General features: G+C 42.6%; 1 protein-coding gene across 2 annotated transcripts; it reads left to right on the top strand.

Moving 5' to 3' along the window:
* Nucleotides 1-9,728: 9,728 nt before the first annotated feature.
* CLTA (clathrin light chain A) lies at nucleotides 9,729-26,212 on the top strand. Of its 2 annotated transcripts, XM_080372747.1 has the most exons (7): nucleotides 9,729-10,008; nucleotides 18,219-18,256; nucleotides 20,830-20,947; nucleotides 21,946-22,057; nucleotides 23,411-23,464; nucleotides 24,708-24,743; nucleotides 25,770-26,212. In XM_080372747.1, the coding sequence occupies exons 1-7, from the start codon at nucleotides 9,804-9,806 to the stop codon at nucleotides 25,939-25,941; spliced, it is 735 nt and encodes a 244-aa protein (XP_080228873.1). In that variant the 5' UTR covers nucleotides 9,729-9,803; the 3' UTR covers nucleotides 25,942-26,212. The 2 variants fall into 2 exon arrangements, with proteins under 2 accessions (XP_080228873.1, XP_080228874.1); XM_080372748.1 differs by lacking the exons at nucleotides 23,411-23,464; nucleotides 24,708-24,743 and having other exon boundaries at nucleotides 9,733-10,008.
* The last annotated feature ends 383 nt before the right edge of the window (nucleotides 26,213-26,595 follow it).

Here is a 26,595-nt window from a genome sequence, read left to right as displayed (position 1 = left end):
ATGCTAATTAGGATAGTTCAGACATGCTGCCATTAACCATTTGGTTCTCCTTGAGAAAAAAGCAACCAGTTCTCTAGAAACAGGCTAATTTGGAGGCTGTTTCATAGCCAGGAAAGTTTCATGATAACTGAACCTGTATTAGCCGTTTCTACGGATCAATTGCATTGACTACAGTCATAGGTGGATACAAACGCAGGCATAGCTTATTTAGGGGTGCCAAACCACAGTTACAAAAAGAGATCCGAGTAAAATACAGTCTCTTCAAAAATGGTTACATTTTATGTAATGGATAATACATATTTTATATGTTTATGAACAGTTTCTAGAGAGAGAATAAAAAGAAGTATTTTGCAGCTATTACTAATATACCCCACAATGGACCATAATAATATAATTTCAGGAATTATATAGGGTTAAAAGCCATGCCACAGTCTGTTGGATTTTAAAACTGCAAAAATTAACTTTTAAAACACCTCACACTCGTTATTGACTATGCCAAACAATTTGTGTCACCTTAATACAAAATGCATATAAATGCTGAGAATAATTATAATTAAATTTCCCCTGAAAGTTAGCTGATTGAAAAAGCAGTTCATTAAGAAAGTATTTCTTAATGGTATTATTTGAAGCAAGTCTCTAATGTGCTACATCTTGCTGAGTTTTGGTTTGCATTCTGAGGTACTACACTTGCCTATGAGACACCTCTCCAACTAAACAATATGGCTCACAGCCCAAAGACCCAGCTTGTTCTTTGAAGTTCATTAAGTGCTCTACATTCTTCCTACACAATGCTTACCACCAGCTCCAGGAAACAGACACGCCCTTCTTCCTTGGGGCAAGTTTCTTGTTCAACCATCAGGTGACAAGCAGGAAAAAGATGCCTCCAGAACAATTAACTCCTGGATAATTTTACAATGACAGAACATCGTTTTGCCTATCACAGTTCAAAAGTATAGAAGACTGAGCCCCTGTGCTTTTCTTTATCCAGTAATAGTAGAATTGGAGATAAAAGAATACAGAGCTATTGTAGAATCACAGAATAATCAGTGTTGGAAGGGACCTGGAGAACATCTGCTCCAAACCCCAGCTAAAGCAGGTTCATCTAGAGCAGTTGCACAGAGTTGCATCCAGGCAGGTTTTGAATGTCTCCAGAGAAGGAGACTCCAAAACCTCTCTGGGCAGCCTGTTCCAGCGCTCTGTCACCCTCAAACAAGTTTTTTGTCATACTCAGATGGAACTTGCTGTGTTGCAGTTTGTGCCTGTTGCCTCTTGTCCTGTCGCTGGGAACTGAAAATAGCCTGGTCCCATCCTCTAGACACTCGCCCTTAAGATATTTCCATGTTGATAAGATCAGTCTTCTTTCCTCCAGGCTAAACAGGCCCAGCTGTCTCAGCCTTCCCTCATAAGGCAGACGTTCCAGTCCTCTCATCTTCATAGCCCTCTCCCAGACCCTTCCCAGTAGTTCCCTGTCTCTCTCGAACTGGGGAGCCCAGCACTGGACACAACACTCAAGATGTTGTCTCACCAGGGCAGAGCAGAGGGGGACGATCACCTCCCTCCATCTGTTGGCCACACTGCTTATAATGTACCCTAGGGTCCCATTGGCCTTGGCCACCAGGGCACATCGCTGGCTCATGGGCAACTTGCTGTCCACCAGGACTCCCAGGTCCTTCTCCGCAGAGCTGCCTTCCAGCAGGTCACCCCCAGCCTGTGCTGGTGCCTGGGGCTGTCCCTCCCCAGGGGCAGGACCCTGCACTTGCCTTTGTTGAACTCCATGAGGTCCCTCTCCACCCAGGTCTCTGGCCTGTCCAGGTCTCGCTGAATGGCAGCGCAGCCTCTGGTGCATCAGCCATTCTTTCCTGGTTCTGTATCATCAGCAACATGCTGAGGGGACACCCTGCCCCTTCACCCAGCTTATTGATGAGTAAGTTGGACAGGACTGGAGCCAGTACTGACCCCTGGGGTACACCATCAGCTACAGGCCTCCAGCTGGACTCTGTGCCATTGATCACAACCTTCAGCTCTGCCATCAGCCAGTTCTTAGTCCACCTCACTGCCCACTATACCTATATAATGTAAAGTACAAAAGCAAGAAACGAATAGTAAAAGTACAGAAGCTGTGGAACAGTGAGAGAACTATTGCAACTCAGGCAGTTTTACAGTACCTACCGTTTACTTCACAATGAGGGTATGGCCACACCAATTCCAAAATTGTATTCTGTGAAACTCTGATGTCTAAACCCCTTGTTCTGTTGGATGTTTGTCTTTTATTTCAGTGAGAAAGCCATCTCATGCTGAGGATTTTATGGATATATTTGTGCATAATAATGAAAAGTATACTTTGAATAGAATAGAACAGAAAATTAGAATAAAATAGAACATTGGATATAATAGAATAGAACAGAACAGTTCCAGCTGGAAGGGACCTACAACAATCATCTAGTCCAAGTGCCTGACCACTTCAGGGCTGATCAGAATGTGACAGTTGTCACACTAGCCAAATTGAATTTACACGCAGTAATGCTTTATTCAGGAATTACACAGCTTGAGACAAGTGTGTGTAGTTTATGCACTCCAACACAAACAGATTTTCCTGGAGCTTCACTGGCATGATAAAAGACCTTTGACAAGTCATGGTCCTTGAAGCAGGTAATGTGGTTGCATCTTTGGCATAGTTTATAGGAAGAGAATTCCATGAGGATCCAGTGATGATGACCATTTGCCAGCAGCAATTACTTTCAAATACCAATTTCTAGTCAATCAATTGACAAAATGTTTGAGTTTCTCAGTGGATTTTAAGTCTTTGGTCTCCTTTCCTTGGCCTATATGCTGTGCAATGCTGGTGGGTGTTAGCTTCCCCTGGCAACACCATTTTCTTACCCTGTTGTCTGATTACTTCTTTGACCCTTTTGTTATGTCTAAAGCAGCCTTCCCAGCTTTTAAGGTTACGTTTCTCCAATAACCAGAGACTTAAACTAGCCATATTTCTGTCAGTTACTCAAAGGTACTTGTCAGCATTGCAAAGCAGTACAAAGTAGCATTCTAGCAGATGCCTCCCTTGTTCTGCATCTTTAGAGTCCTAAGTGCCCTTTCAAAATCCTAATATTTCCTGGGAAAAGTAACATACTTTGATACATAACTCAGCAAACAGAAGACAGGATTTATTTCCTGCTAGCAGTTACCTAATAAATTTACTTCCCTGGGAGGCCAGCATGCACAGCCCCTGCCAATGCTGTGCCAGATCTTGTTCTTGTCAGTGTTCAGCCTGTGCTCCCAGCTGTGGGGCACTACTGGCTTTCTCGGACACGCTACACATAGCTCTAGTTATTTTACTCCAGACTGTTGAGAAAGGAGGTTCATCAGAATTGAGCCTAATTTTATTTTTCTTCTACCTCTTGTTTGGCCTGTTCCATGTTCTCATGCTTGAACTTCACAAATAGCCCTAGCTGATAGACTGTTTTCCCCTCAGTGCTGCAATACCTGTAAACCACAGCGTCCTGCTCTAGCAGCTGTATTTTATGACAGCATGCATCTCACCATAACAACTGGTGTTTGAAAGCTCATACTATCATCTGTTATCTTGGACTTGCAAGACTAAATGACAGGAGATGTAGTTCACAGAAAAGATAATATGGAAGAACTGCTGGAAAAAGCGATATAGTTCCATGAAAGCTCACAGTTCTGGTTTTATCCTCAGGCCCTTTGTGGAGAAAAGCTGCCCATTCTACATGCTCATAGGCTACATGTGTGAGGTTAAAGAGGCAGTGAACAGCACCTATGCAGGGACCTGTGGGTACTTCAGAACTCATGCTCAGCCCGCCAGAAGGGTGGCAGGCTTCTCAAAGAGGATGACCTTCATGTACAGAATGAGAACGAGGTTTCCCTGGCCCTGGTCTAGTAAGGGCAATTCAGGAAAGAAGAAAGATAAACATATTATGTCACAGCACTCTCAAAACTAGCCAGCTGTAACAAGGTCTTTTACCATCACGTACCAGGTTAACTTCAATAAGTAGTTAGCACACCTTGCCCTGGCACAGCCACCAATCCCCCACAAGGTCTCAAAGGTCCATCTACTCTTCGTGCTGTTTCTTCATACTCTTAAGGCCAATCCCTCTGCTTCTTGATGGTCTCTTTTCATTGGCTGCTCCCCCTCCATACGGTCCTTAGAGCTATTTAACTACTTAGCAGGAACCAGCCACTGCTGCATCTTATCCACATCAGCCAACCCACCACCCCTGAAGCCACCCCACAGCTGTATATTGTCAATGTTAATTAACCCACCTTCATTCCTCTACAATTCCCGCCCCCTTTTTTTTTTAATTTTTTCTTTTCCTTCTTAACATTTCATACCTTATGTTTTTAACAATCATCACAACCTTTTTACAAATAAACTTTTCATACAGTCCGGACAACTTGTCCCTGAACTCTTTTTTTCTTCTTAACATTTCATGCCTTATGTATTTAACAATCATCACAACTTTTTCACAAATAAACTTCTCAGTCCAGACAATTTGTCCTTGAACTCATACACATATTTCTTCTTTGCTTTTCATCTTCTGTGGGCTGATCACCTTTCTTCTCATCTGCTTTCTTGACATCTGAGATTTTGTTTTCTTCAGAGGGGGGTTCTGATGAGCTTATAGTACCTCGTCCTTTCACCTCTTGGGTCACACTGGACAGTAACCTGAGTGAGCCTGCAGCAGCAGCAGATCTAAAATACAGCACTAACACATCATTCTGTGTCCTGAAAAACTTCTTAACATCCTTGTGGTCGCCCATTTCTTCTACACGTGGAGACACCTCAACAAGCACATAAACCCTGGCAAGAATAATATTACAATATGATGTTTGCCTATGCCCGTTTGCCTGGGGTCCCAACCAATGCACTGGTGGCTACCAGCCACGGCATGCTGATATGAGCTCAGCAGTCATTTTGGTCCTCTGGCTCAGATGGAAATGATTTTTTCTTCAGGAAGCAATAATGTGCTCAAAGACTACTTTCCTTTCCAGAGGAATTAATGACTCTGTAATGATTTCAGAGGCCAGAAAGAGGGAGTAAGGTTTAATTATAAGAGGGTTGCTTATACTTTTGTGCTTCTGTGTTTTGCTTACATATGGCTGCAACTGACAGAGATGCTACGTAAAGCAGCTGCTCCTAGTGCAACATCAGCAGTAAGTGCCACTGGAGGAGTAACAGACCAGGTCACTGCCTCAGACAATTCAGAGGCATGACAGGAAACAATTGCCTATAGGTTTAGTCTTCCACATCATGATGACCTGTGGAGGAGTAGTGTACTCGCTTGGGATTGTGCTGATGAAAAGAAATAGGTCTCAAACAGTTGCAGGTATGGTGATGGGAGGAAAGAGAACTGGACTGTGGGAAAATAAGCAATCCTGTGGATACTACTGTCTTGACCTCCAAGGGAAAAAAGTCAATTTATATAGTGACAAGGCAGGTGAATGGGTGCTTCCTATATGTTCAGATGACACATTATTGAGGAAGTGGTGCAATATCTTACCTTCTGTATTGAATTAAACCATAAACCTGTTACTGCCTTTTCCACAGGAAAACATCCTGAGCGTGCACAGCTCCAAAAAAAATCTGGGATATCAACTTGCAGAGAAAGAAGCGAGCATATTGGTGAACATGGTTGTGGTATTACCAAATACATGCACTTTGGATTTGTTGCATCTGGTGTGCTCAGCTGGAGATCACAAGGTCCCTTCTGCCTGAGGGCATTGTTTAGGCGGATGAAAGATGACCTCAGGAATATTCTGTTAGTCCAAATACCTTCTGACTACACCAGATAGAAAGAAGGGAAATGGGAGAATTCTGGCAGACCTTCAGAAGTTCTTGAACTCTTAAGTTTCCCATACAGTCAAACTACCTTTCAAAGTTCTTCTAAAAACTGCAATTAATTTGGAAAGGTAAAAAGAAAAATCCCTGTCAATAAAGAATGACTTCACTTGTACCAAAACTACCTTCACTTGGCTTCCTCACCTTGCAACAATCTGCTGTAAGTTGTTTTTCTACTCAGCATGTACTTCAACAATACCTTTATTTCAAGTGGCTGACATTTATTTTAGGGTCAATTAAACCAATTTAAAAACATCACACTTTGAAAAGTAGTTTACAGGAGAATTATACTCAGAGTTAAAGAATTATATATAGTTGCTTTCTTGCATGAGTTGTTTCTATGCAGCCAGATTCATCTCGAGCATTTGTGACCTGTACTGGGTTTGGGCAAGGTGAGATACTTGTTCTGCACCTCATGGAATGCTTTTGTGTCTACAAATCAAATCAAGAAAAGGACACTGCTTATTGTTTCTAAGGAAGCCAACAGGAATTTAGTCCATGGATGTAGTATTAGGATATTTGCTAATATTTCAATTGGCTTTACTACATTAGGAGTTGCAGAAGTTCTATTGTCAGTGATACTGAAGGATTCAGAGAGTGTAGTGTGAAGAAGGAGCCTCAAGAATCCAATCTGTGGAACAAAGGTATAATAGAAACTGTCCAGAAAACCTGATGGGAAACAATTTAGTTAATTATTTTTTTATATATACTACTGAAGGGAAATTTTTCACTGAATACTTCATTCTTGCAATGAGAAATTTACAATTTCTGCTGTAAATTAAATAGGTCCATTCAGTTACATCAGAGAAATAAGAGGGTGAGGTCATAGAACATAAAGATATGGGCTTACTACCTGCACAGTTGCAGTCAGTTTGATCAGACATGCTAGGAAGGTAACCCCTGAGGAAAACTGCTTTTTCTCTGAGGTCAGTTCTGTCAGGCAGGCTGACAAGTCTTCCTTTGGACAGAAGAACTTGACATGCAGGGAATTCTAAAAGGACAAGAAACTATGGAGTCAAACATACATATCACTGCTTTGTGGAATCAGGACTTCTGTGATATCTTTTACTAGTGAAGAATTCAAAAGGTTGTTCTGTGAACTTGTTCTTGAACATATGAATGAAAATTGCTCTTTTCCAGTCTTAAGGAACTCTCTCAATTGCCATGACTTTCAAAGATGATTAAGTAGCCTCACAATTACATCAGTCATCTTCTTTGTTAGATGGATGCCAGAGGAGAACAGATTAAACAAATTTAATAGGCCAGGAATTTGGGGCTTCTTAGACTTCAGCTGATCTACAGGGTAGCATTTTCTCCTGGTGATAAGCCTGTAACCTGAAAAGGGGAATCAATCAGCTGATTTGCAAATGTGTTCCAGAAATGCCTGCAAATAGGTAGTTTTTTCTTCTGTCTTTACATATTGCTTCTTCTTTCTGATAATTAACGGGTTTTGTATCAAGAACTAATATGGACCCTTTGAGCACATTCTTTCTTGTGATTTATTTCATACAGGTCTCTCATGACAGCACAAAAATGCTAACCCTCACTATCTTTATGGAAATGGAATGTGGCATAGGAGTAGCTTTCCTCTGTGCATTTCCTCTGATTTTGCCTCTTCCTTTCAGAAAAGCCGATGCTCTTATGAAAACAAATGGCAATGGCATAAAAAAGCTAGTCCTAGTTTTCTTTGTGCTTCTAAGGAAATAAGATCCATGGGGAGCCACACAACTATTGTTTCAGTATAAGAAAGACAATTGTCTCTATACTGGATTTGTATTGCAACTAAATCAAACACCTGGAATTACAGGTAAATTTGGAGCACTGTATTAGGTCTGCTGTAAGCATGATCCTACCATTCAGGAATCCCAAGGCTCTTCAATCAGAGTAAAAGTCTGCAGCAAGGAGGACTTACCCTGGGTGGAGGAGGACCAGTTTAGGGACCACTTCCTCATGGGTTGCACCTGCAAGTGCTGAGAAACCTGACTGATGTTATTGGGAGGCAACTTTTGATAATCTTTGAAAAGCCATGGCAACTGGGAATGTTCCTCAAGACTGGAAGACAGCAAGTGTCACACCTATCTTCCAGAAAGGCAAAAAAGAAAAACAAGTGAACAAGAGGCCAAACAGCTTTATGTGAATCCCTGGGAAGGCAATGGAGCAACTCATCTTGGACATTTATTTCCGATCTCAGGAAGGACAAGAAAGTGATCAGGAGTAGTCAGCGTGAATTTACAAAGGGGAAGTCATGCTAACCAACCTGATAACTTTCCACAGTGAGCTGATTAGCTTGTTGGATGAGTGGAAAGCTTGGAGAAGTAATGGGTCATGGGGTTCTTATCAATGTGTATAAATGCTTGATGGGAGAAAATGAAGATGAGGGAACCAGGCTCTTTTCAGTAATGCCAGTGGCAGGACAGCAGCCAGTAGACACAAACTGAAAACAAAACAAAACAAAACAAAACAAAACAAAATTCAATCTGAACACAAGGAAACAATGAGGGTGGTCAAACACTCTAACAGGTTGTCTGGAGAGGTTATGCAGTCTTTGTCTGCGAAGAATACCCAAAACCAGACTGGAGACATTATTTAAAATAAATAATCTTCCTGTTTCTCCTAGAAGATGGAATTCAGGGAGGTCTAGTGTCCTGTCATGCCAGATTCTGAGTTTTCACAGGAGAAAGCAGGCCTGTTTTAATTGATAACCAAAGTGAAGGGAGCTTTCTGTCATACAGCATGAGTGTGCTTGCTCTTTTTTCCCTAGGAAATGATCTTGACAGTAAGGAAAAAAAGTGTAGCTCAATGTGCAGTTTATCTCCCACTGTTAATTTAGCACAGGAAACAACTGACGTGCAGAGCTACACTTTTTTCTGAATTTGGCTACCTTCTTAAACATATTGGAATGGGATTATAACATAAAACCTGGATAGCATACCTGTAATATACCAAGAAACATACACACAGAAAGGCAATGGAGTTTACTAAATACCTCTTGAAGGAACTGCACTAGCTTAAGCGCTGCCAGCATAATTTCCTTCTTTCTACATCATTATTTTTTCCTTCCCCTTACTCTCTGTTGTGCCAGTAAACTATTTGAAAATCTGTATGGTAAACCAGATATAGAAACTGATCAGAGTAACTTTGTCACGAGAGTTTTATTGGAAATCACTGCCTTTGACATGCATACTTTTGTCAATACATGGTTAATGCAACACAAGGTACTTGAAATGACACTATTTCAGGCTTCCTAACACCAGACAGGAGATATGCAGAATCACAACATAAAACAACTGATGTGTCTATTGACTTCGATCTGCAAGTTGGGATTTGTCTCCAAGATGCCCATGGCTCGATGTTCTGTTGGCACTGGTGTTTACACGGCACCAGTATCCCGTCTGCACTGCAGCTCCTGCTCCGGTCCTGCGGCAGGAAGCCAGCACAGCCTCCCCCTGCGGGGTGGTCTGACAGAAACGCAACGGAGAGTCAGGCCCCGCCACAGACCAAATGCCGGTCGCTGCCTGACGCGGGAGCAGAGGCCGGTCAGCACCGACCGGGCCTGCCAGGCCGGGCGCTGCGTGCCCGCGGCTAAGGCCCCAAGGCCAGACCCCACGGCCTCGCCGCCTACAGGTGCGAGCCGCGGGCCCGGCTCCGCCGCGGGCCGCCTGGGCTGGGGGCCGAGAGGAGCGGAACGGCCCGGCCACGACCGCGGCCCCACAACAGCGGCCCTGCGGCGCGCCACGCTCCCCCGCCGCCGCCGCCGCTCCTGGCGCTGATTGGCTCGAGCCCGCGGCATCGCGCGGAAAGTTCCGTTAGCCCCGCCTCCGCCGCCCGCTGATTGGCTGTTCCTCGGGGCGGTGCCGGCACAAGCCCTTCCTTTTCCGCGCCTCTCCTCAGTGTCGGCGTAGGAGTCGCAGCCGCTCGCGTTCTGGCCGCCTTGTTTCTCGTCCCGATGGCCGATCAGCAGCAATTCAGTGCCCAGCCGGCGGCCGCCGCCGATAACGGGGCGCTGGACGGCGCCGAGGAGGATCCTGCCGCCGCTTTCCTGGCGCAGCAGGAGAACGAGATCGCGGGCATCGAGAACGACGAGGGCTACAGCATACTGGAGAGCGGCGAGGTGCCGGCCGTGCTGCAGGCTCCGGAGGGCCTCTACTTCGGTACGGGCGGCGGGGGCCGGCGGGTGGGGAGGTGCGGGGAGGAGAGAGGTCCCGGCCCGGCGGGGCTCCGCAGCTTCCCTTCTCCCTCGGCGGCACTGTGGCCGGGAGGGGGCGGTGCCGGCGGGCCCCTCGCCTCGGCCGTCCGCCCCCGGCACCCGCGGCGGGTCACGGGGTGGTCGTGCCGTCTGGGCCGCCTCGGGCCGCCCTGCCGTGTGCGGGTTACCCCGGCTCCCTCAGATTCGGTGCCTGTGGCTTACATCTGCCACTGGAAGCAGGATAAGGCAGTGTCTTGCGTTCTGCCACTTGTGTTGCCGCCTTCACATGCAGTGATCGTAGTATTCTAGCAGTTGAGCTAATGTTTAATCTTGCTAAGCCTCTAGCCTTTGTTCCTTGGTACTTTGTACTCAAGATGAGAAAACTGGCACTGCAGAACACACTGTTGCATCCAGAGGAGTGGTGGCTACGTGTATGGATCTATGCCAGGGGCCCTCAAACTACGGCCCGCGGGCTGGATACAGCCCCCCCCAGGGTCCTCAATCCGGCCCCCGGTATTTACAGACCCCCCTGCCCCCCCCCGCCGGGTGTTGGGGGGGAAACCAAGCAGCCGCAGATGGCTGCCTGCCACTGCATCCGCGCCGGCCCCTGGTTAAAAAGTGTGAGGACCCCTGGGCTAGAGGTTAGTGTGTTTTCAGTTAGTCTAACGGTGGCTAAAGCAGCCCTTGAGGAATGCTTCTGATTACAAAAGGTTTAGGGTTTTTAGCTGAAGTCTAAGAGGAAAGGCGTTGTGAATGTAGGATGATGCTGCACCTAACTGATGTTGCAGCAGTCTCAGAAGACTTCGCTTGTCACTGAGTCCACAGGAATGTATCTGCTCTCATGTAAAGTTCCTTTGTCATGTCAGGAAGATGCTGCTCTTACTCATCTTAGACTGAAGAACTTTGCTTCCTGGTTTACTGTGGGAACATCTTTAGAATTAAGTCTTCATTATGCAGCCTGATTTCTGAAGTTACTAGCATATCTTAGGTATGAGGATAGAGGTTCATGGTATCTCTTGGAATAAAGCCCAACTAGATAGACTGAGTAATGGAGACCTGCTGCTTTCAGTGCTTTTTTAGTGGTAGCACAGCCCTTAGAGTCAACTCATTCATAAAGTTCAAAACGTAGGGACAATGTATTTCCTGTAAAAAGGGTGTTTACAGGGGAGTATCTTGCTGAAGCACTAGAACATTAGGATAATTGTTATCAGAACACTGTCCTGTTTTGATATCGGACATAATGTGACTTCTGTATTCTATGTATAGTGCAGAAACAGACATGGTGGACACTTCCCCTCTTACTTTCAGAAGCCTCAGACAAACATTATGCCTTACATGGTCTTTACATTCCAAACAGGCTCTGGAACAGTAAAGTAACTGTTTTAGGACTAAATTCTTTGGAGAAACTTCTGACATTGGCCTTTCTCATGGTGTGTGCAGCTAGGACTGACTAGATCTGTAGCTTCTCTCCATGCATGCAATGTGGGTATTGTAGAGTGATTCCTTATTGAAAAATCAACTTGTTAGATATAGGTTGGCTTAATATGTAAAAGTAGTTCTTAAGCTGCTTTTCAAGAGTTTTTTTTTCTCAAGTCATGGAAGTTCACTTGTCATGGAATGTAAAAGTGTTACTGGAGAACTTTCTCTAGAAAGAGGGTCATAAAATAATGAATATGGTAATTTGATGATATAAGGATCTGTGAAGCCTAGGTGTGTCATCTGTATGTCATTCTGCTTTCTTGTATGCACTGGAATAGCATTTATGCTCTGGCCTGTTAAACAGGCATAGCAGATTGTTCTTGCAAACCTTCGGGGGTCCCATTTTGTAACAGAACATTAATTTGTTGACTGTTGGCACCTGTAACTCCCTCCTTGTGAAAAAGTGTGGACTGCAGCAGTGCAAAATGTACTGGTTCAGCCACGGTGACAAATGATCTGATGAATTCTGTTGCCATTCGTTAGAGATTTCTTATAATCTGATCAATATCCTAACAACAAAGTCAAACAGCTCTAGTCTATAGAGCATATTAGTTTATTAAACTGTTTTGTAATTAAGTTAAATAGGTGAATGCAAATTTCTCCTTGAATTGACACAAATTCTAATGTAAGTCCTTTAAGCATTGTGATCAGGGGTTTGTGGATTTACTTCTTTTAACCGCAGCATTTTTGAACTCCTTATTTACAGGTTTGTTGGATAAGTTTTCTTTCTAAACACGGCCAAAAGTCCTAACTTGGGCAGCCTCACAACTGAAATTTGAAAATCTTCAGATATTGTGAGAAGCAGTCACCAACTTCTTGAACCACACTTGTAAGAAACATGGTGTCTCATATAACAAATGTTTTTTCAAATTGCAGCCTCCTAAAAAAGAATTGGACAAATATGTGTATGTATATCAGTAGTATGAACTGTTAATATCGGTATCAGGAAACTGATACTGGTTTATATTTCTGTTAAATGTAGTAATGGTAGATACTGGGTGAGTATGGGGAGAATGGCAGAATGTTGCCAGGCTCACGTGTCTCACTCAGCAGTGCTTCATGCTGCCAGTTGGAATACCAGCCTGAAGCAGTAGGCCATTTATTTCTTATATATATGTATATATATATATCTCCTGTTCAAGCTTCCTGGGCATGTGAAAATTCACTTTATTTCCCTTGACAGATGAAGTATCATCACTGCTTCAGAAAATAGGAAGTACTATATAAATCAAGTAATACAGTGCTGTTGCTGAGTTGTTACAAACTTGGTCTTCTGTGATATTTCCTGTTCAGTGATAAATAAATGCCTGCATTTATTAACAGTCAAATTCTTCAATTCTCTCCAATCTGACAGTACTAGGTCTTCAGGTTATAGCAGTTCACTTGCTACGTCCTTTGACCAGGAGACTGTGAGTTCAGGTCCAAGTGTATGGCTTCTAGAACCTGTATGTCAATATAAAAACCTTGTGACAGCTTGTCAAGTAGCTTCTTACAGAGGATTACATTCGAAGACAAGCAGTCATATGTTAACAAACATGGATATACATAAAAGTTTAATGTAAGCTGTCTAGCCTTAAACATTGCCTTCACTGCTTCAGGCTCTGTCATTTTTGTATGAACTTGAATGAACGTTGTTTCTCCATCTGAAGAGGCTCATGACCCTCTAGCAATTAAGAGGCTTAATTGGGTTCAGTCATTTGTCCAAAAACCACATTTAATAGCCTTTCAGGGACTGAATATCAATTTGCTTGAAAATTATTTTGGGGAAGAATTGTTTCCTCCTGTCTCTCTGGTTAGCACTAGAGAGGGAACGTTACTTGTTTGTGACTATCAATATCTTTTCTTGGTCATTTGAAAAACCATTGTTCTGGGTTTTGCTATTTAGTCAGTATCTTGAGGCCTCAGAGCACCATGAGGTAGTACTGAGAAAGGTATAAATAGGTGGTATCTGTTTAACTTTTATTAGCTGTCACATGTTGATACTGCATTATTATCAAGCTCATCACAGGAAAACATATTTTTCTGTTTACCAAGAGGATGCTACATCGGTTGGGAAGTTACAGAAGCTTTTATGGTGCAGCATTATTGGGGAGAGAGTAAGGTATGACCTGGTACTAGCCTAGTGATTATATTGAAAATGAGTGCACTTTAATGGGTTTTGTTACAACGGCAGGTTAGAACTAAAACACAGGAAGGAAGCAGTCTTCCTGACCTGCTTGCTTTACTTTGCATATTGGCATGAAATTGAGCTATGGCTGGAAAAACTTTCTTCTCAGTTTCTTGGATAACTACCTAAACGAAAGCTTCAGAGAAGATTCTTCTTTCTCATCCTCTTATGGATGAGGGGTAGGTGAAGGGGAAGCATGATCTGTGCCCAAAAGAAAAAGGATGGGAAAGTAGCCCTTGAGCGGTGAAGTTACTTGATGTTATGCTGGAATGTATTAAACTTGATTATGGGCTTTTCTTGCTGGAGCTATAGCTACTGTTTCACTCAAAGTAGCAGTGAAGCAGTACATATTGTTTAAAAGAGATGCTGAAAGTAGCTCATAAAAGTACTTTTATGTATGGTGATACTGAAGTTCATTTTTCCTGCATGAGGGTATTGGCCAAAGCATAGCTGGATAGGAAGACCTGAGGAGGAATTAATCCATGTGTTAGGAAATGGTTGGACTTGTGTCAGAAGAGCTACCTCTATAAATTCCTGCCTCTGACTGTTCTGATAGCTGTCTTTTCCATTGAGAGTAAGACCTCAGAGAGGCAAGTGAACAAGGCTAAGCAGACTTCCTTTTATGCCAAGTAGTACTGAGTCTGGTATTTATGCAAGTAATTGTCTTCAGAGCAGTTGATCATCACGGTGATAAGCATCTGAACCCATATGTGACTTGTAGGACAGAAGTGACAAAACTGTTGTATTTATCTTCAGGGTACCCAGCCTATTCTTTTGTAAGCTATAGTACATGTGGAGGGCAGTGATTCTAGCTGTCTGTTTCTGGCAAGCTTGGCTGTTTTTTCTCTTCTGTGAATGCAAGGTAGCTGACATGGCTTATCCTCTCTGAACCCTTCTAGACTGTAAAAACTATCTGGGTTGCTATGTGGAAGTTCATTATTACCCTGTTGTCAGCACATGTTACAGAACTGTAGATGTTTGGACATGTTCTTTGCAACAGTATCCTTAGAAATAAAGCTTTATGAAGTTCAGAAGCAAACATCGAGTAATACAGATCATTACTACCTAAAATAGTTTTAGATGTGCAATGTTAACTTCAGGTGCTTCAGGATGCAATACTGTGGTAGGATTGAATGGACTCTGAAGCTGGTAGAGAGCTGTCATTGTTCATGGGCAATGAAAAGATTATGATAGCAGTAACACTACTTGGGCTTTTTCTGTGGACAGTCAGGTATGAAATGACATGTTTCTGCGGACAAAGAAATCTGATAACACAGCTAGCACTGATTACTGATATGAAGGCTGGCAAGCTGATAGTTTTTCTAGACTTCATGCTGCATTATACGAACACCGAGACTGGGGAGCTGGAGTGAGAGAGTGTTTGACTATTGGTCTTGTTCCAGATAGCATACTTGTATTGGCATATAATAGCATGCTGGTACAGTGCCATTTCCTCTTCTGCTTGCAGTATGCTCAGTCAGCATGCTGACTCTGCAACTTAATCACAAGTTCTAGGGAGTTCAAAACAGATGGGAGGTGTGTTTTAATAGTTTTAATACTTCTGACCTGGGGGCCCTCTGGAAACACTTAGCTCTGTGCCAGTTAGTGGCTGCTTCTATGTAGAAGCAGCCCAAAGACACACAGATGTTTTGTCTTAGCTGCAGCCCTGAGCAATAATGTTGTTCCTTTTACCTGAACAAACTACCAGCCTGAGTACTGAAGACCTTAATAAATGGTTTTTTGTCTAACAAGACACAGTTCTTGGAAGAATCTTCAAGACTAGTAAGTTTTGAAGGGAAGAACAGGGAGACAGACTTTTGTGTGTGTGTATGTGAATTGCTTTCTGCTTTTCCAGAGTAGTGGTGTGGTTTAACCCTGGCTAGTGACTAAGGCTCAGGCAGCCACTCACTCCCCACCCCCCAGTGGGATGGGGGAGAGGATCAGAAGAGTAAAAGTTAAGAAACTCATGCATTGAGATGAATACAGTTCAGTAGGTAAAGCAAAAGCCACATGCGCAAGCAAAGCAAAACAAGGAATTCATTCACTGCTTCCCATGGGCAGGCAGGTGTTCAGCCATCTCCAGCAAAGCAGGGCTCCACCACACATAATGGTTACTTGGGAAGACAAACACCATCACTCTGAACGTCCCCCTGCTTCCTGCTTCCTCCTTCCCCAAGGTTATATATACTCAGCATGATGTCCCATGGTATGGAATATCTCTTTAGCTAGTTTGGATCACCTGTGCTGGCTGTGTCCCCTCCCAGTTTCTTGTGCCCCTCCAGCCCTCTTGCAGGGAGAGAACCTGAAAAGTCCTTGACTGAGTATAAACATTACCTAGCAACAACCAAAACCGTATTATCAGCACTGTTTTTACACCAAATTCGAAACACAGCACTGCACCAGCTGAGAAAATTAACTCTATCCCAGCTGAAATCAGGACTGGTAAGCAGAGTGGGCAGCTGGCTTACTCAAGCTGTTAATGTCAGTATGAGTTAAGAGACCCTGGCTTAACTTTAATTCCAGCCCTGTCAAAACAAGGTGAACAGCTGCAGTGTGTCTGTAGTGCATATGGGCTTAGAATGAAGGACAATCAAGAGTAAGCATGTTTTCTTTGTTGTCTGTAGTCTTCGTAAACTCTTTGTAAACCTGTTTAGTAGAAGTTAATTGTAGTTGGAACTGCCCATGTCAGTGATCTCTGCAAAAGTCTGCTTTGAAGGAGCTTCCAGGTTGATGGTAAGTGATGTGCAGCATAGCCGCTGTGAAGCAGACAGATGCTGTTAGCTTCACATGCCTCTCAAACCACTTTTTGGCTCCTGCGACTTGCAGAGGAGTAGCAGTTAGACAAAGCAGCTATCATGTTCAGACATAGGAGTCCAGTTATAAAATACTAGGTTCTTATAACTGAAAAGCTATTTTTTTTTCCTAATTGCTGTCTATAGGTTGAAATTTTTTAGCCATCAGCAGGTTGAAGGAACCTCTTAATTCCTGGACCAGACACTACTTATTATGTGCTCTTGCCTTCTACTTGCCATAAACTGACTCTTGTGAAGCTCTAGGTAGACTTCCTGAGATAGGATTAATGTCCAGATATCAGTTGCACAATTCCTTTCTCATCTGCATGCTTCTAGAGAGCTGGAAGGACTTGCATTTTAATTTTCTGCTCTGGAAACATCTGTCTAGTAAATACTTAATTTCTTAAGTCAAAAACATTCTGAAGCAGTCAGTAAAAGTCCCACTACTCGAGTCTTCCCCTACTGAAGTTAGTAACTGTTTTCTTGGAAACTGGTATCCTCCAACTTTACCATGTTTGAACTGATGACTTTACAGTCCTCTAGCTAACAGAGTTAGGGATGGTTATTCAGGGCTCAGGGAAAGGTTAAGGAGTTAATAATTCTTGCCTAGTTCCCTGTTACATAAGAAGCTCTTCATACTCCTTTGCCATTTAATGCTACTAGTGTGAAACTGTAGTATACGTAGCCACAAAGAAATAGAGGATACAGCAGCATAGTGCTCTTAGGATTAGGTCGTTGACTATCTTATTTAAGGTTGGTGGTACAAAATAACTTGATTTTGTGCTTACTATTGGGTAACTTTGTAGTTAAAGAAGAGACAGTACCAGAGTGTATTAACATGGCAGAAGCACTTCTTGTGATAAGTTTATCCATGGTAGCATTATGGGTGAGACACAGGTAGTCACGTGGCTTGTTATATCATGCAGACGGATGTTATGTAGGACTGTTCAGAGAGATGCCTTGCTGTGATTTAGTAGTTTTTGAAACTCTTAGTGTGTTTTGCATAATCTGGAGATGTAGACAGTTTCACAAACTCAAGTGTTTGTCTTACAACTGACATGTATGTCTATGGCTGTGTTTCAGTAAGATGAAACATTAGGGTTCTGTGTCAAAGTTTCCTAGCTGATCCTGTTCCTGAGGTTCTACTGCCAGTGTAGAGGGAATAATGCTGCAGCTGAAGTAGGAAGCTATCAAGCGTGTCATCACAGGAGGTAGCAGAAAGGTGACTTTGCTAGGGATGTTAACTGTATCCCTTGAGCTGATTAGGAATTAGGAGGTAACCAAACTAGGGTAAGAATTACTAAGCGTTGGCTGCAGGATTGTTAATCTTCCAGGTAGAGACTAAAACAGTGAGAGTCGTGCTTCGTAACTTCTGAACAGTTCTTTAGAATTCAGCTTCTAAAACAGGGAGGAGAAAGTGGGAGAACTTTTAGAACATTGACTGTAGCTTCTCAGCAGTAACAGCTTTGCTGTTTTTGTAGTCTGAAGCATGAGCTGATGATGAAGAAATGACCTTGTATCACTGGTTGTGCAGAATAATGACTCACTTGGTTTCTTGTGCCTAACTGGAAAAATGCAGACATAAGGAAGTGACTTTGCAGGGTATCAAATAACCCTCATTGGCATAACTTCCACATTAGGTATGCTAGCAAAGCTTTCCATACAAGTTACTGAAACCAGTAAATCTGGTTGTTCTGTCTCTTCTCAAATGGCTAAATTACGGTCCCTTCTTTACAGGTGCTGCTGATGAAATGTTTAATGGAGATTTCTATCAGGTAAGATAGAAGTATTCGGTACTTGGAATGTGCTGTTCTACTGAGAACTCTAATTCGTCTAAGCTAATACTTCCCATTTCTTGTCTCTAATATGCTTCCATCTCTAAAGAGGAACTTGTATTCTGATAGTTCATCTCATAAAGCTGTTAATACTTTTAATATGCTCCTCCTCTGAATTTAGAGGTAGCTTAAAGCAGCAGTCTGTTTTGAATTATGGCTTAATAGGACATAACCACTGTAAGCAGACTGACAGACTCCATGGTATGACTTAACATTGACTTGACACTGCCTAATAAGCTGAAAGTGTGCTCTGACTATCTAGTTTAAAGCAGAGTTTTCTGGATTACTTGTTCTTTAAGGACAATTCATGTGTCCTGTTTGTCTTATCAAGACTGGTCTTACAAAGAGCTGACTGAAAACATTATACACTTCTGAGTGACTTAAAGTTGCTGGAATTAAGCTGCTGGCTGAATAGCTCAATCACTATGAAAGCATGTTAGTCAGTAATGGTAATGACAAAAGGAGATACTCACTTTATTAGCATCATAGAAGAATGAGGCATACTAAGGCAATCACTGTATTGTAAATGAGTTTTCCAGAGTGTGGCTAAGGCAATCTGGTAGCAGAGTTGTCTGGGATAGCCCTGATAAAATTCTATAGAGAAGTAGCTCATATGCTGCCCCCTTCCCAAGAATTCATTTAAAGTGAACACTGAGCTTTGTGGAGACACAAACAGCTGTCACTGCTGCTAACATTTTTGTATCCTCACCATTGCTGAGGTTGAGGGAAAACTGTATCTTACTGGCCCTTTGTGCTTCCTTATACAACTGAAGGCAGATGAAATAATCTTGATTTTGTGTTTGCAATTCTAAGTGACAGACTGCTTTCATTGATAGACCTTCCTCATAATGAGGACAAACAGACTGAATGGGCTATATGTAACTTTTATTTTAGCTACCTGTAACAAGTTTGGCTCTGCAGCTGGCCAATTTATTTTGTTTTGGATTGAATGTGAAGTCTGGTGCTCTGGCACCAGCCTAGCTCCTTCCTCTTTGCATTATTCCTTCACTGAGGGCTGCAGGAGGTCCAAAGAGGGACAAGACACAGCCAAATCTGTCATTAGCTGCAATCTGTCTGGTACTGTCATGAGTGCTGATTCTTAGGTTTGTTGAGAGTAGGGTGAACCAATAAAAGTTGCTGGAGTATCCTCTGTGGAAAAGAGCGCTATATTCATTAGCTTTGTGAATCAGGTGTGTTAATAAAAGCCCTATTCATTGCAAGTCTTTGGGCTATTATGTAGTATAAAGTATGCTAGTAATCACTGTTTTGATACTTAAATGTCAAAATGCTTCTTGTGTTCTAAGGTGCATACTGACGTACGGAATTAGACTCTATAACTCGAAAGTTATAAAGTAGGTATGTTTATTGCGCGCAGATGCACGGGGGATCGCTCCTCCACAAGCGTGCATACCCGAAGTGACGAACCATCTCACATTTATACAATAAAACAAATGAATATTCAATTAATGCCTATACATATTCGTTACCTAAACCCCCTGCTTACTCTCGCTTCGTATGTTAATTAGCTTATCAGTCCTTTGCCTGGAATGTGGTGGTCTTGCAGGTCTGTAGGTGATTCATGTTCTTGTGACCATCCGATCTTCTCCAGCAAGGAGACTTGGCACTCCCTCCCTCTAGATAGCATTGGAATATCTCATACTTTTCTCATTCTTTTTTAAAAGAGCCCCTTTGTTAGAGGAAGAAGGGCAGGCGTCTCCTCAAAACTGTAGGAGTCTCCTCAAAGCTGTGTGCCTATGTGACCAGACATTGCACCCATGACCAGTCACCATACCCACATTCCTTGAGCAGACATATGCAATCACAGTCGATGTCCATTGTCCCCATTTCACACTATTTCTCCATATCAATACAGTATTTAAATTCTGTAATGTCTTTAAGATACATTGAATCAGGTGTGTTAATAAAAGCCCTATTCATTGCAAGTCTTTGGGCTATTATATAGTAAAAAGTATGCTAGTAATCACTGTTTTGATGCTTAAATGTCAAAATGCTTCTTGTGTTCTAAGGTGCATACAGTATTTAAATTCTATAATGTCTTTAAGATACATTGGCTTCTAATACCAGTTAAGTTTGCAAGTGTCTGTGGACAAGTAAGTTACAGAGAATGTTTTAAACTGCTATTCATAAAACCATTCAAAAAAATTACTATCACAGTAAATATTTAAGGTGAAATGAACTGGAGGATCTCTAGGCCTACAGCTGCATTGTCTTCTGCTTTCCTCAGGTGTAGAGCTCTGGCACACCTTGACTTCCTGGTCAGCTTGAGTGTGTTTGATCCCTGATTGCCAGAGGCAGTCCTCTATTAATTTTCTTCAATCCTGCTGTAATTTGTGGCAAGATGTTTTTCATATCAATAGTGGTAATGTGGTGTAACATCAGATGAATGTGTTAAGTGCTCAGTTCAAATAGTCTGTTTTTATGTAGTTTGCAGGCAGTTATCTGAAATATTCAGTCATCATGTATAAATAACATTACTGTTCATTCCCTTTAAGGAAAGTGATGGTCTAACAGACTCCTGTGCTGCCATATCCCAAGTAGATCAACTGCAGTCAGAACCGGAGAGTATCCGTAAGTGGAGAGAGGAGCAAAAGGAGCGCCTGGAGCAACTTGGTAAGGAGGGTGTTTGTTGCAGTGGTGCTCTTGCTTGTGAGTAACTCAGTGGCAGCTTCTTAAGAAGCAAAATTCTCAACCATAGCTTCTGGCTCTTGGGAATTTAATATGCTTCTTGAGTTTAAGATCAAGTCTGGTGAGTTTTCCAGTAAGCTGCCTTAATATTAATGTAGGAGTCAGCAAGCAAGTGACTCTCTGAACCTTAAGAGTATTCATGTGGCCTGCCCTTTACTTACAAATAACCTTACAGAAAATGAACAGCTTTTATAAGCAGAAAAGAGTGAATAAATACTGCAGCCATCAGCACTTTTTTCAGAGGATAAAGATTGCTCATTTTGTACTTGCTGAAGCCATCTGCTGTCACATGGATCTTAACCTAATAGCTAAATTAATGGACAAAAACCTAAACTAAATATAGCTGTCGGAGGCAGTGATACCTACCTGTGGACAGCTTCTAAGACCCTGCAAACTGGTGTGCTTTTCACTTATATTGAGGAGGCTTTGCCTGAAACTGTTAGTTCTGAACCTTCTGTACAATGTGATTCTGGATAGAGCTGACCCTCTTACACCTCTTCTGGGCTAGTAACAGCAAATGAGCTTGTCCTGAACCGTACAGTGGGTGTAAAAGCATGCTGAGTTCCAGGCTCCCTTGCTTTGTCTAAGCACAGAGGCTCTACGGAGCTTTCTTCTACACTAGCATAGCAAGTTGACTGTTCCTGGTTTTGAACTGTTTGCAGTCCAACAGAATTAGTGAATCTGCAGTAGTCCACAAATGCTTACCCTAAACTGAACTGTCCTAATCATGCAGTGCAGACATGTTTGTTCTGAATGTGCGTGGTATTTAGAGTTCTCACGGCCTAAATCAGGAAATCTCCCAACCCGTATCTGAGTAGATCAAGGAACCATCTGCACTAGAGCACACCCTGAGCCATCAGCTGAAATGTAAGCAAGATCCAGCTGGAACAAACGTGACTGACAAATCAATTCTTAAACTTCAGATGCGAACTCACGAAAGCAGGAAGCAGAATGGAAAGCGAAAGCAATAAAGGAGTTGGAAGAGTGGTACGCTAGGCAAGATGAAAAGCTCCAGAAAACAAAAGCCAGCAACAGGTAAGGTTTCTCCAGCCATCTGAAGAGTTATGGTTCTGGATATGAAAATAATGTGGGAGAGAGGTTAGAGTACTCCTGGTATGTCCTAAGGCACTAGTCCTTCAGATCATTAGAGTAACCTTTCCTAAGAGATGTGTCTCCAGTGGCAGACTATCTTTTTAAGTTTTCTTAGAATCCAGAGTAAGTGTCCAAGAATAGCAAGAGAAAGCATTAAGATAAGGAACTGGAATTACTGAAGACTCCTTAAGACACAAAATTTGAACGAGGCCATTAAAACTTAGTCTACCCACCTGTTTGCACATTCCTAGCTGCACAGGTTGTCAGTGATTGTAATTAGCCTATGCTGAGGCTAGCAAGCTTGCTTACTGTCTTTAGAACACATGGAATTGGCCTCCTGGTTAGTCTTTTTGTACAAGTTACTTCATTAGGTATCTTAAAACCTTTGGCCACTCCTTTTGGAAGTGCTGGAGAAATAACCTGAATCAGGTCTCCTAGTGAAGAACTAAATGCTGACTGTGTCTATGTTGTGTTTGAATTGCCTAATTATGGGCCCTGGGGCAGAAGCTAATGACTTGGCTGCTAGTCTAATAAGCTCTTAGACTTTCTTAAGAGGTTCCCTGTGGAATTTTGACTTGAAGCTATGTAAAAGTAAATGCAGTAATACTGACTGAATAGCACTTAGATCTCTATTTCGGACCTAGGGCTGCCAGTGTCATTCTGTCCAGGTAATCATCAGAGCTGCTTCATACTTTGGGAACCCACAGACTTCAAGCTGAACTTTTTTTTTTTTGAAACGCCATTTTTCTTACCAAAATGGCCAGCAGGTTTATCTTGAGTAGGTAGAGTCCTAGGTGGACTCTTTTTCTTACTAAAGGAAGAAGGGAGGCCTACACTACTACAGAATTATGGATTTGACACTTCCATTCACTGAGGTACAGTCGTTTGGTAAGGCCAAGAAACAAATAGGATTAGCATTCTTCTAGCTGGTGGCCAGAGCTCATGATACCCCCATAGCAAATGTTGGGCAGAAGGAGTGTTTGGCATTCTGATCAGCCTGGTGCGATCTCTCTCCTAATGGTAGTTTCTATCCACTGAAAATAGCTTAATGCTAACAAGTGGGACTGTAGTCCTAAGCTGGCTGGTCCCAACTTCTAAGATACAGCAAAGCCCCTTTTTGAGTTAATGGCTTAATTGATACATTCCATGTGGTAGCTGCTTTCGTGTTACAGTAAGTCTAGGTGATAAAAGGTTAACATGCTTGTTAAAACTGCCTTCTGCTGTGTTCTGTACTTCTCATCCTTATCTCTTTTCTCCTGCCTGCTTGCCTGCCTGTTTGGACTACTTGCTACCTAGGGTGGCAGATGAAGCTTTCTACAAACAACCCTTCGCTGACCTGATTGGTTATGTGTATGTTGCTTAACTACTAATTCTGTTTGCTAGTCAACTAGGTCATGAGAAGGATCAGAGATAGTGCTGAATGTCTGAAGGTGACTTCTGAATATTTCAGGGCAGTATAAGCTAACATAAGTTCATAGCCTTTACTTTTTGGACTGACTCTGATCTGCAGTATTAAGTACAGTTTTCCTGTAAGGATCCCATATGCTGTGCAGCATGCAGCACTTTCAGATTAAGTCATAAGGTATACATACTACTGGAATTTTGTAATGACCTCAGTATCTTTAGATGTAGGTGTTTATGGTTGTCTCCAGGCCAGTGAACACTGCTTAGCCAGATGCTTTGCTGGGTATGTGGGTTAGTGTCTGCAGTCTCACATGGGTCCTGCATTTAGTTCTAGTCCCTTCCCCAGAGAAGCACAATGTTTAACTCTGCATTCTTTGTAACAGGTACTGAGCTCCTGGTCTCTACTCATTTGCCTACATAACCAGAAAAATATTCAAGCAATGCTTGCACATAAATCTCTGTAAGCCAAGGAAGTTAGAAAGGAATCACCTGCTATAAACTGGGGTAGAAGAGGAGCATGCATATAGATATAGGATGCTGTTAGAGAACAGATGAAAAGTGCAAGGAGCTGGTATTTGAAAAATCAGCATTAGCTGCTGGGAGAACACTTCGGAGTAGCTCTGTGTAGACATTTTGCCACCCTAATGGATCAGTGAGAGCACAGCCATGGCTTTCAAGCCCCAGTGCTTATGCTAGTTTCCATGGGGCTGAAGGATTGCAATGTTCATTGGCTTGTTCATGTGTTTTGATTTCGTCCCTTAATTTGTAGACTTGAATTGAAGGATGGCCATATCACAGATTCTAAAGTGACACCTTTAGAAGGTGTATTGGTGAGCCATGGTGTGGCTATGAGTGCAGTAATATTGAAGGTCCAGTGTGGAATTAATTACCTAACTGTAGGTGGATATAAACCAAGACTTGTGAAATGATGGATTTACAGGTGGTGTCTGACTTTTCTGAAGTGTCCTGGAGTGGATTTTGACAAATTTTGCCAATAAAACATTTATTTTTGTATATCCAATGCAAATGTGCAGTCTAAGTGCTGCGTAATAAAATTGGCAGCCTGTTTGCTGAAATTGGCTAAGCTACTAGTGCATGCCAGCTGATCATCTGCATTAAACTCATTCTCATCTTCTATATCTGACTTAAACTTTCTCTCCTTGTTTCTTTTCTTCTCTTCACCTTTAAGCACAAACATAAATCATCCTTGCTACAGCCTAGAACAGTTAAGTAAAAAAATCTTCACTGCCCCTTAAAAGTGTCATGTCACAAAGTAGCAGTGTTGTAGTGACCCTTGTCTTCAGTGGTGTCTGTAACCTTATCATCCCTGTGAACAGTGCTGAACCCTCATGGGAGAGTCATCTTCACTGCTTTTTCTGTACTGCTTGTTGGAGTAGATGGATTTGGTTTGATCTCTTGATGCTTACTGCTCTTGCACTCAGGCAGCTACCAGGGCCCCACAGTTCATGTAAACTAGATGCTGGAGTGTTACCCCTGCAATGAAGCAATGCTGTTGGCAGCATAGCAGTGCCAAAAGGATACAGCTGGGAAGCCACTGGCTCTAATCTCTATGTAATGTACAAATCTTCCTTAGGGTGAGAGCAGGGGAAATGTGTTTATCCTGTGAGCTGACCTCAAATGAGACATTCCCTCTGCCAAGATACACTTCAGCCTATAGGACCCGCAAGCCTGGCATCCATGACTTAAATTCCTTTTGATTCATGCTGCTTCACTACAGCATTGGAAATCATCAGCGGATAGTTTTATGATGGCCTGTAGGCCTTGGGGCTGATTTAGTTCCTCAAATGGAATCTGTTTTAAGACATGCTTGCAGGGAGTTGTAAATTTCCAGTTGGCAAGTGTCCAATATAAGCCATCAAGTGGCAGAGGCTTAACTAGTTAAGACTTGGGCATTTCTCCATAAATAAAATGCCTACATAGGAGTACCTTACTTCCTGGCAGTTTGTGGTGACTCCTTAAACAAAGACTCAGTAACTATTCTTAAAACCAAACACCTGTATTCCAACATTTTACACAGCAATCCTCTGCACTGCTTGTGCATAGCATATTACTGCAACCTACTTTCATCTCCAGGGTTGGGGCAGTGGGAGCTTAAGTAGCCATAATGTCCACAAGCAGCTGTCAGGTCACATTTCTTATGAAACATGCTGAGAAAAACTGCATCCTGTAAGAGGGAAGGAATGCCTTATGTGCTGGGGCATTAACACAAGGTGCATTGCATTGCTTTTAGGGCAGCTGAAGAAGCCTTTGTGAATGATGCAGAAGATGTTTTTCCGGGCACTGAGTGGGAACGTGTGGCTCAGCTCTGTGACTTTAATCCCAAATCTAGTAAGCAGGCAAAAGATGTGTCCCGCATGCGTTCAGTTCTCATCTCACTCAAGCAGGCTCCACTGGTTCGCTGAAGGAAAGCACAATGGAAACACTACAAATGCGGTATCTTAACCTTACTCGGAGAAGCTGTTTGCAGTAATTGGATTAATTGTTTCAATGTTTTTTGGACCAAACCTCATCATGTATCTAGAGCTGATCATTGTTCTTGATTGCATGTTCTTCCTCGTGTTTCCTTTCTGTGTCTGAAATGAGAGAACCTCCAAAACTGTAGTCTCTGTGCTGTTGTGCACTGAGGTGTCACTTTCCACATTACTGATATTAAAGATGTTACAAACAACAAAACATGTTGACTTCAGATCATTTAAGGTCTCCTGCTCCCTTTTGACAGGTGGTGTTCGAATTGAGTGTAAGCAAACACTTTTCTTAGTTGCTAGTGACCAGCCAGCAATGCTCCTGGTCTCTGAGAAGCTGTCCTGCTTGTCTCTGTAAGCTTTCTTAAAGCTCTGAAGAGTTTTAGTTTAGAAACTGCTTCCCTATCCAATTTATCACACAAGATAGAAGCTCTAGGAAACTGGAGCGGCAGACTTCTTAAGGAGCTTATCTCACTTTGAGTGGAACTGAGGACACTGCCTGCTGCAGGTAAGCAGTTCTGTGTAGTTTTCTGCTGTCACTCCAGCTGCACATCTTAGGTTAGACATACAGTACAGAGCCCCGAGTATTTAAAG

Source organism: Falco punctatus, assembly GCF_963210335.1.
Source record: "Falco punctatus genome assembly, chromosome: Z".
Classification (NCBI taxonomy): Eukaryota; Metazoa; Chordata; class Aves; order Falconiformes; family Falconidae; genus Falco; species Falco punctatus.
This window is presented reverse-complemented; position numbering and strand designations above follow the sequence as displayed.

Excerpts from the sequence above, each read along its gene's own strand:
- CLTA (XM_080372747.1), top strand. The coding sequence starts at position 9,804 with ATGGCCGATCAGCAGCAATTCAGTGCCCAGCCGGCGGCCGCCGCCGAT. Across the intron at positions 18,257-20,829 it reads TTAATGGAGATTTCTATCAG|GAAAGTGATGGTCTAACAGA; the intron begins GTAAGATAGAAG and ends ATTCCCTTTAAG. Across the intron at positions 23,465-24,707 it reads GCTGACCTGATTGGTTATGT|CACAAACATAAATCATCCTT; the intron begins GTATGTTGCTTA and ends TTCACCTTTAAG.